Below are 10,767 nucleotides of genomic sequence, written 5' to 3' on the forward strand. Positions count from 1 at the left end.
CCGTGTGACAGGCTGAATAAAAGTTCTAAACGGGAACTATGCGGCTCCAGATGTCTTACTGAGGGACGACTGCGTGTGCAAGATGTCGGTAGCTTGAGGAATGAATCCCCTCTACTATATACTATCTTTAATTACATCACATACATCACATGCAAATTTATAATACATGTCTCATTGTCTGACATGTATTAGAAATTTGTTGCCCCTAGATGTTCATTTTCATACTCATGCTTGTAAAGCCTGAAATTTATTTAAGCTTAATTTTTTTTCTAAACATAGGACATCAGTACCAGAAAGAACAGATTCTACAAAACGAGGTGAGTGCAAGACCATTATTTTGGTAGCTTCTTGACACTTGTCTTCTTACTTGGATTTCTTTTTGATCCACACATTTAATCACATACATCTATACATCTTCACAATTAGATGCAGCACCAAAGCCACTGTCCAGAAAACCAAGTGTTCCTCCAGCCAGTAAACCTAAACCTGCAGCAGGCAAACGGTAGGTGTCATATCAGAGTAACTGTCTAGTATACCTCTAATCACTTGTTAGTGTAGCAGGTGTATCTGTATCTGTATAACACCCTGTATAACACCCTTTGGCATAAAACACCATGTTTGTAGCCACTTTAGGGGAGAAGGAAGAATCTGTGATGTTTATTTCAGGTTTACTTCACCCCAAGGGAATGAAGTGTTGTTTCTGGTTATTTGTGTGTGTGTCTATCCATCTGTGTATGACTATGTGTATGTTTCTGCAATTTGCAATGCAATATACATATACACTGCATTGTTGCCATACATACATACATCCATGATCAGTGCTACCACTTTTGTCTGTGGGACCAGAAGGCTAGGATTGCTAAGCAGTATGGGTAGGGGTTGAAGTCTGCCATTCCAGGTTGTCTTGTTTTAACCTTTATTATCTGTCCTTTCAGGAAACTAGAAATCACCATAGTGTCAGCCCAGCCCATGACGTCCAGCCAAATGACGGCCTTCAACACGGGAGGATCCGTACCTCCTTCCTCTACCAGCACAAATAAACCCACACAGGAACAGGCCAACACTGCGCCCAAGAAGAAATCCGCACCCCCTCCCAAACCCCCTCCCCCCTCGCGCCCTCCCCCACCTTCTGTAAAGTCTTCCACTGGAGGCAAGCCAGGTGAGTTGTCAGATTTGTTGCAAGATTATGTCTTTCCATTTTCTGTTGTTTTCGTACGCAAGATTGTGTCTTTCTGTTTCATTTACTTTGGAAGAAATAACAGGTGACATTTTTCCTATGATCCATTCTGCTCTGCTGAATAACAAATCATTGATTTGATCGATATTTCTACAGGCTTGTTTGAATGTAAACATTATGAATGTATCATGTACTTTGACAGCATACCTTTTCCAAGATTGCAGCTTAGTGAAAATTGTAAATACAGCTATAATTCATTCATCGATCCCATATAGTATACAGGTATACATGGGGAAGATTTTGGTTGTGCATATCAATGATTTGTGTCAGTTTTTCGTTATGCTATATAGTAAATGTGTATAAGTAATGTTGCAATATGCACATCTTTTGTCAGCAGTTTTTGCTGATCAGTTTTTCCAGCAGCCTTGTCGTGATATTGTTGTGTCAAGTTGCTATTGTTGTTGTTCTTTATTTGTTGTTGTTGGCCATCCTCTTTGGGAAATATAGATGAAGGTTAGTACAGTGAGGACCATTTCACCAAAAGCATGGCGTTCATTTGGACCTGAAACCCTCCATTTTTATACTTTGATGGTTAACTGTAAGGCCACACAATTATTTCCTTGATTCTTGGTTGCAGGTAAATATATATAATATTGAAGTCAGAAAGCAAACTAAAAACAGAAATAGGCATCCTGTGATAGAATCAAATGCTAGCCTACCACATGAACCAAACTTCAACATACGAGTCTAGGCTGGCTAATTTTTAAATTTCAAGGAATTGATTTTATACATGTACAACAAAAAATGTAACTTAAATGGAAAACACGTTCAAATGTTCCAATGTGAGAATTTTTTATCAATTCATATCCTATAAGTGGTACAATGTATATGAAATCAGAAAAAAGCACCTGATCCAAGAACCAAGTAATTGAATTGATATGGCTTTAGTCTGGAACCCGTGGTTTGAGAGGAATGTCAATGATTGCTTGCTTGCTCTCTGGCAGTCAACTTGCCTGTACAATGTTGGTTCTGTTGTTTGTTGTTATTTACTGCTCATTGGAGCTGGTTTGCTTACAGACTCAGTGGGTCAACAGCATGATGTTGTTTGCTTGACTGAAACTGTGGCCTGTCCCATGTCTTGTATACTTTCTGTAGTTTTGTGCATCAAGTGTTTGTTCCAAAAAGTCAGATTTTGTCCTGTATGTGTCTTTGAAAGGTGTGTTAAGCATGGTATAGCTTAAGGATGCAAAATGAAGTTGCTTGTTCTTACAGAGATTGTAAATTGATTCTGCATATCATGATGGTGATGTTTAGTTTTTGTCTTTGTTGTCTGTTGCTGTGTTTCTTATTCAATTGTTACCCTTCCCTCTCTAGGTCCAACCATTTTGAGACCGAAGCCTGTGACCAACAAAGGCAAACCTGCGCGCCCTCCTCCTGCCAGTAAAAAGGTTCCCAAAGACGTAAGTCATATGATCATAGCCTGATGACCAATCAGGAGCCCACATTGGGAATTGATTATGAGGTAACCGTTGTAATTTCAATGGGCAGACAACTATTCTAATAACTGACCACTTTTTAGCACAAGTGGTCATACTTATCTGTGTGTTGAAACTAGCTTCAATTTCTAACTAGATTTTGCTGACAAAGAATATCTGCAACATGGCTATTTGATTTGATTGAGTTAGAATTGACTATATGTTGATACCTTTAATGTCTTGCTGTCTAGAAGCCGCCCAGTTATAACGAAGTCCTGAAGGAGATCCACCGGGAGTCCCCCCAGACAGCTCTGCTCTTGGCTGAACTGGGTCCCAACTTCAGCATGACGCCAGCTCCCCAGCCCCAACCCCCGCGCCCTGCCACCTGGTCAACCTTCCCCCCAGAGGAACACACTCAGACCGGCTGGGCAAGCTTCGACGACGACACGGTTCCCAAAAGTTCGGAGCCTCCCTCCGTGCCGGCCCCACCTCTACCGTCTACCAGGCCCAGAAAAGCGTACAAACACCCGGGAAAGACGTCGGCGGATTCTTCGCGAAGCGGCTCGCCCGCCAACGAGTTGGAGAGTATCGAGAACGTGAAACCGCCCGTCCCGACGCAAAGGCCTCTGTCTCTGGATAGTACGTCTTCAGAGTCGAGTTCGGGAAAGGTCCCGCCGCCCGTTCCCTCCACCAGGCCCCAGAAGAGAGCCAGCATAAGTAGTGTCAGTAGTGCAGGGTCGGAGGTGTTAAGCTATGGGCTGCCTGATGTTATACCAAAGGGAGGGACTGAAGAGGACACTTCGGGAAGTGGAACAGAACAGAAGAAGGCTGTTCCCGGCACAAAGAAAAAGGCACCACCAAGGGTTAGTCTCAAGAATATACGATACTGATATACTATGTTGTGCTCTTTTCTTGCCTTTGAAGCTACATGTATAGGTGATGCAATGTATGCTGTATTGACTTGTACAGAGCAATTGAAAAGTGGGTGTGTGCGTGTCTGTGCATGTACATGTGCGCGTGTGTGTAAATGTGTGTGATGAATAATAATTGTTCACGTTCATAATCATATACACATATACCTTTTTCATCTGAGGCTCTCTGCATGCCACTTTACATGACTGTCCTAAAATGTTTACGGAGAATGACATTCAATTTCTAGACATACTCAGTAAACTATTCTGTCTTGCTTAGAAAAGTCGGCCTTTTGCATCTGTTCAAGTTTGAAACCAGACTTCTTGCATATTCCAGTGTGTGTAACAACCTGTATCCTCCATGCATTCAGACATATGACTGATGTACTGTACTGTGCATTGCTTGTAAAGTGTGATCTTTACCATTACATGTCTTTCCAGTTTGTGTAACAACCTTTATCTACCATGCATTTAGACTGATGCACTGTATATTGCTTGTAAAGTGTGATCTCTTTACCATTCCACCCTCCCCATCTTCACTAACAGCCCACCTCTGGGCCTACTCTGAAGAGAATGGGCTCTAACGCATCCCAAACTTCTAAGCCAAGCATGATGCGCACTTCTTCTGTGGTGAGTTCTGGGATCTACAATGTATGGGTACTAGTATTAAGGCCTCCTTGCTTTGTGTAATGTATACTGGAAATTCAGTAAGCATTGATTACATTCACAGTCCTGTATTGTTTTGTATTATATAGGTACTCTATACTAAATGTGTCCTTGTTTTAGGTCAAATTTACATATAACGTCTGTATCACTATCCATCTATTGGTTTGGCTGTTCAACACACACAGCCAGGCCAGCCCAAGTAGCCAGTGGCTGTTACAAGCTTGCCCTGCTGACAAGACATGACAGAACATTACGGCAACATCATCCGCTATATGCTCTGTATATTATATACTTGCAATCTCCAGATATTATATCATTCAAGACACAACATTTTAACACAACATATCATGCTATGTAACTTTTTAGAAATACATGTAGTTACTATGGGTCTTTTGATTGTAGGAGAGTTCCAGTAGTGTTTCATCTGGTAAAGCAGACAGTCAGGGTGGATCGGAGTGGAAGGCACCACCTCTTCCCAAACGGCCTGGTCCTGGACACCCGCTCTTCCACTATCTGGTAAGGTTCATGATACACATGATTGTATTGTGACAGCAACTTTTCCTGTCGAGGGTTGTATTGCCAAAAACAGTTACTCAAGCAACTGGATATGATTTTGGAAACGGTCAGATGTTTCAGGTAGCATCCGCTACTTTCGTCAGTGACACTGGAGAATTGTCAGAATAGCAGGTTTATAAGTATGGACTTTTGACTGATATGCAAATAAGTGAAGACAAGTCATTGCATTGGTCACTTTCTTGCAGGTTTGAGGGCAAAGACTTCTTTCAACGGACCCATTTTTTTTTTAAATAATGCATGTACTTTATTACTCGACAATCGTACAAGGTATAATGTGTGGCAACAGGCCAACAGCTATGAAACAACAATACTAAAAGTTATTATATAAATGTTTACCACAACTATGAAACAACGATACTACAAGATTAATCCAAGACTATTCCTTACAGCTGTCTTGGGGAGAGGAAAATGCTTTTGGCCCAGGAGGAGACACTGGAAAAGTAGATAACTATGTACATGTACATGCATGCTAAAAATCTATTCTTACAGAAGATGTGGTGGCTGGTGTAGGTGTCTGTCTTTCCAACACTTTTTGAAGCAATTTTTGTTCACTACTGGTGTTGTAGCCTGGTTACTAGACCTATTATAGCTCCCCAGTCCTACATCCTACGCTATTTGCAGAGAGGATGTAGGACTCGGGAGCTATAATAGGTCTGGTAACCAGGCTACTGGTGTTGGTCTGTGGGTGGATGTTATACTTTACATTATGTCCTCTCCAGACTTAAGTCAGATACAAGAAAAATATTCAATGCTTTTGGTAATACCTTGCTTAAGCTTATCCCAGGCGGATGTTGGTGTGAAAAATTGAAATAGATGGTATTTCGCCAGTGGTGATGTGGGACTATTAGAGAAGGAGGTTATAAAATTAGGTGTAGGAATAGTTTTGACCTTAAACTTCCCCATGTTTTCCTCAGGCATCTGACGCACATGGGATCGCTCAGTTTGACTATGAAGCCGCTCAAGAAGATGAACTTTCCTTCAAAGTAAGTTTGGTTTTCATGATATGCTTCAGACTTGATGTCAGATAGATTTTCTAAACATTTTTCTTATTGGTGTGTAGAGTGCAGTCAAGGATTGAATTGATAGTACATTGCTAATGAAGGCTGAATCAGTACCATGGAAAGCTCCAATGACGGCTGTATCAATACCATGGAAAGTCCCAATGAAGGCTGTATCAGTACCAAGGAAAGTCCCAATGAAGCTGTATCAGTACAATGGAAAGCCTCAATGGAGGCTGAATCAGTACCATGGAAAGTCCCAATGAAGGCTGTATCAGTACCATGGAAATTGCCAATGAAGGCTGAATCAGTACCATGGAAAGTCCCAATGAAGGCTGTAACAGTACCATGGAAAGTCCCAATGAAGGCTGTATCAGTACCATGGAAAGTCCCAATGAAGGCTGTATCAGTACCATGAAAAGTCCCAATGAAGGCTGTATCAGTACCATGTAAAGTCCCAATGAAGGCAGTATCAGTACCATGGAAAGTCCCAATGAAGGCAGTATCAGTACCATGGAAAGTCCCAATGAAGGCTGTATCAGTACCATGGAAAGTCCCAATGAAGGCTGTATCAGTACCATGGAAAGTCCCAATGAAGGCTGTACCAGTACCATGCATGGAAAGTCCCAATGAAGGCTGTACCAGTACCATGGAAAGTCCAAATGAAGGCGGTATCAGTACCATGAAAAGTGCCAACGAAGGCTGTATCAGTACCATGGAAAGCACCAATGAAGGCTGTATCAGTACCATGGAAAGCCCCAATGAAGACTGCATCAGTACCATGGAAAGTCCCAATGAATGAATGCTATCAGTAACATGGAAAGTCCCAATGAAGTTTGACATACACATTTATGTTATTCGTTTTCATCCAAACATTATGCTGTACATGTATTTTGTAGGCTGGGGATGCCATCCTCCTGATAGAGAGAGTGAATGCTGATTGGTTGTTAGGGAGGGTAGGGAGCAACAAGGGCCTCTGTCCTCAAAGCTTCATCAAGGTCATCATACCACTACCTGGAGATTGCCAGGTAATTATACTACTTTACTGTGTTAATGCTTTTTGAAATGTTAAATTACTTGAACTACAGTGTACCAGTACACAGTTAGCATGATGCAAAATGCAACCTACTTGCAACCTACAATTTGCAACCAAGGGGTAAAATTGAGGATTACAAAATGTAGATACAGCTATCCATTGATGAAACTTTGTTGGACCGTAAATCTAATGCATTCTCCACAGGACGGCACGCAAATGGCTCCTGGCAGTGGGCCCAGGGCTGTTGCTCTCTACGATTTCGAACCAGGTCAGTGATTGTTCCTTCTTTATTTCCCACAGTGTTACTGTCTTCATGTTACAGATTATGATATTGAGGCACTTTTGAAATATTGTTTTATCTAGTGTAACTCATCTCATGTCATTCATGTAGCACTAGCCCAGTTCTACCAAATATCAAATTTTCCTGTCACTGAGAAGTTGACAACAGTAAGTAACCAAACATCATCATCAATTGCAGGTCAGTCTGATGACCTGGGCTTCAAGAAGGGAGATACCATTTTCCTGTTAGGGAAGGTGGGGGCAGACTGGTACCGAGGGAAGTGTGGGAAGAAGGAGGGAATGTTCCCAGCTACTTACGTCAATGTAGTGGAGGACCTGCCCTGGAAACAACCGGCTCAAGAAAAGGCTGACACAATCGGGTAAAGAACCTGGCTTTTTTTGGAAGTAGGGTTTGATGCTGCATTTTTACCTCTATCTGTGTATGGAGGTTTTGTTTCTGATCAGTCTGATCTTTGAATACAGTAGAGTTACAGAAAGTAAGAGGGGAAATGATACAAAGAATTTATGTTTTATTTATTTATTGAATCTTCAGATGGCTGGGTAGCCAATTCAATTTTGCCAATTTTTTTTTCAATGGGTTACAGAATGCATCAAATACATGTATAACAAAAGAAGTAGAATTGTGACAAAGTATACATACCCTGTAAGCAAAAATACATATATTGGATGAATGGAATTGCAGTTCTGCTTTTTTCTACCAGGGGGCCTCGCTGCAAGGCAAGATTCGACTTTGAAGGGGAGAGCGAGGGCGACTTGTCCTTTGAAGAGGGTGATGTCATCAGTCTTCTGGAGAGGGTCGGAGATGAATGGATGAAGGGAGAGCTGAAGGGGAAGGCTGGGATCTTCCCTCTGTCTTTTGTAGAGGTGGTCGAGAATCTGCCTATCGACACAGTCACTGCTTCTAGTGATGGTAAGTTACACTCAGTCCGATAACGTTAGTCACTAGCTATATATTTTTACCTTCGCAGAAGGAAAACATATTGTTTTTGCTCTGTTTCTTCTTCTTCCTCTTCTTCTCGAAACAAAGAAGGTCAATGACCTGAACTAGACGTCTGTCATCATGGTAACTGGTGTTGGGTTACATCATGTTGCAGTTTTGAAGCTGGACGAATTTAGACTCCTGTCACCATATATTATATATATATATGAATGTATCTGAGTAAGAATTAACAGAGCAGACTATATGCGAAGGTAAACATTTTGGATTTGCTTTGCAAATGTTACCTTTCTAGTTGAATCACTATATCTTGTTACACTGTAGTACAACCATGTAGATAGCTAGTTTCAGTTCAATTGTATGTAGCTTACTTGTTCTGTTGTCTTCATGTAGAATTCTTTTCTTTACAGGAGCTGTAGTGAATGTACTGTATGATTTTGAGGGAGAAAATAATGATGAACTTTCTGTAAAGGTATCGTCATGTTTCCATATTTCTCTTTACATTGTTTTCTATTTTGCTGTGACACATTTCTGACCTTAGAACAAGTAGTATAAGTTGATTCATCCACTAGTATTGTCTTGTAGAAGTTTTACGTAGGTAAATTTTGTTCTTCCCACATATCTTTATATCCACATACGACCTTACAAGTCACTGTACTTTAAATTTGTTGTGTCAATTAAGTTCTTTAACTAAATTTTTTGTAGGCTGGGAACAAGTTGAAAGTTCTCAGTATCGTCAGTGCTGATTGGCTGCTTGGAGAAGTGGATGGGAGGCAGGGCAGGTTCCCAGCATCCTTTGTGGACCAGATTCCCTCCAATGTCCCAGCAGCACCAACCGAACCATCAGGGAATGAGGTAACCTACATTCTCTTTTCTTCTGAAACTTGCATGACTGTTTGTGTCTAAAATTTTTATAATGAAAATGTGTTGGGTCGTGTGGCGCAAGAGCAGAGTTCTCCACTCAGAACAAAGAGGTCCTGGGTTCGAGTCCTGACATGCCACCAATCTTGTGCTCTTGGGAAAGGCACTTAACACGACTTTCCCCACTTAACTCAGGTGAAAATGAGTATTGTCTGTCCTGTATTTGTTTCTATGTTTGGGATACAACACCAGAGACAGCTGCCTTTGTTCCACGTGTATTGTATTGTAACAGTCACAATTGCAATAAATCAAATCAGAATATTGTCTGCCCTGCATTTGTCTATGTGTGGGATACAACACCAGCAACAGCTGCCTTTGGCCCACAAGTATTGGACATGCAATTTCAATAAATCAATTCAAAATATGACCGCTTATTTTACTTTGGTACAGACACAAGGTCCCTCCCAGTACATCGCAAAGTATGACTTTGTCGGCCAGAGTGAAGGGGAGCTGTCCTTCAAGGCCGGGGACAGGATGTCACTCATCAGTGAGCTCGATGCTGATTGGCTGACAGTGATGATTGACAGGAACGAGGGCGTGGTTCCCAGATCCTATGTGGAGCCTGCAGGAGGTGGAGGAGATGGTGAGACTTGTCCTTGTGTTGCCATGCAGTGTTCAAAATACCAATCTGCATTCTTCATTTTGCAGAGATTTACAATATTGCAGAAGAAAAATCCTACAATCTGCAATTTTGCATTGTTGAGTTGAGAAGGTTGTAGTATGGAGGCTTGTGTATTTGCAGAAAGTGTTTCCAAATTGCAGAACAAAATTTTGACTCATCTGCAAAACATTGGAAAAGGTATTTCTACCACTGCCATGACTATGGTCCTTATGTAGAGTTGGGTTAGATTTTCACTTTTAGATCACACCAATTTGATTTTAGCTTGGAAGGTAATTTTAAATTTTGAACATATTTCAGATGGTTCCAGGCCCAGCGCTGTAGTGCTGTATGACTTTGAGGCAGAGCAAGAGGATGAACTTTCATTGAAGGTCAACTCATCTTGTTCTGAACATTGGTTACCTAACTTCTTTCCTTCCTTGTACTTACGTCTCTGCATTTTTGTGACCTTGTAGAAATCCTTATATTCCCAAAAACATTGTCTGTATTGAACCTTGCTTCATACTGTGAAAATCTGGAAATAGTTGCAGCAGTTTCAAGTTTGCAATTTTCATGGTCTCCTTAACGCTGCAAAGTCATTCATGTCCATTGTGATAGTCTTGATTTTTACCACGCCAAGATATTTAGGTGCTGCAAATGTAAATGAATGTACTGTCTCTAACAATATGTTGTATTTTTATTTGTACCTGTAACAGGAAGGAGAGGAAATTTTTCTGAAGGAAGTGTTTGATGATGATTGGCTGGTAGGAGAGGTCAAAGGTCGCATGGGCCGGTTCCCAGTCGCCTTTGTCCAGATCATCACACCTTTACCCTGATTGGCGGCTGTCAATCAACTACAGTAAGGCCTCACTGATTTAATTTTATGGATGACATCCTCTCAAGACCCCCAAACTAGTGCGCGCAGGCGAATAAAAAAAATCCAACCAGAAAAAAAATGCTGCTAAACCACAGGAATGCAAAGCTCGTACAATGTATTGTGAATTTGTGGTAGTTCATAGCAACTTTTACAACAAGCTGGCACATCCTGGCTTTTAGCTGCATTTATGAGTTGGCACTGCACTGAATTCTTGAGTTCCGTGGATCCTCGGTAGCCTGGGTGCACCCTCCGTAGTTTAATACTTGGGTTCTCCGTACTGTTGCAATAATGCTAC

At 41.3% G+C, this 10,767-nt stretch overlaps 1 protein-coding gene across 1 annotated transcript in view; it reads left to right on the forward strand.

Annotated features, from left to right (window-relative positions):
- Window positions 1-10,519, forward strand: part of LOC109470691 (SH3 domain-containing protein 19-like) — a 12,065-nt gene extending 1,546 nt beyond the window's left edge. Inside the window, exons 3-18 of the mRNA XM_019769721.1 lie at window positions 280-317; window positions 427-502; window positions 936-1,159; window positions 2,552-2,637; window positions 2,904-3,515; window positions 4,632-4,745; window positions 5,720-5,788; window positions 6,703-6,831; window positions 7,044-7,107; window positions 7,318-7,498; window positions 7,841-8,049; window positions 8,487-8,548; window positions 8,782-8,931; window positions 9,388-9,580; window positions 9,917-9,987; window positions 10,312-10,519. Coding sequence (XP_019625280.1) covers window positions 280-317; window positions 427-502; window positions 936-1,159; window positions 2,552-2,637; window positions 2,904-3,515; window positions 4,632-4,745; window positions 5,720-5,788; window positions 6,703-6,831; window positions 7,044-7,107; window positions 7,318-7,498; window positions 7,841-8,049; window positions 8,487-8,548; window positions 8,782-8,931; window positions 9,388-9,580; window positions 9,917-9,987; window positions 10,312-10,431 — 2,398 coding nt within the window. The 3' untranslated portion in view covers window positions 10,432-10,519. The remainder of the gene's footprint in view (window positions 1-279; window positions 318-426; window positions 503-935; window positions 1,160-2,551; window positions 2,638-2,903; window positions 3,516-4,631; window positions 4,746-5,719; window positions 5,789-6,702; window positions 6,832-7,043; window positions 7,108-7,317; window positions 7,499-7,840; window positions 8,050-8,486; window positions 8,549-8,781; window positions 8,932-9,387; window positions 9,581-9,916; window positions 9,988-10,311) is intronic.
- Window positions 10,520-10,767: the final 248 nt, after the last annotated feature.

The sequence above is a fragment of the Branchiostoma belcheri genome, unplaced genomic scaffold, assembly GCF_001625305.1.
Source record: "Branchiostoma belcheri isolate BF01 breed outbred unplaced genomic scaffold, Haploidv18h27 scaffold23, whole genome shotgun sequence".
NCBI lineage: Eukaryota > Metazoa > Chordata > Leptocardii > Amphioxiformes > Branchiostomatidae > Branchiostoma > Branchiostoma belcheri.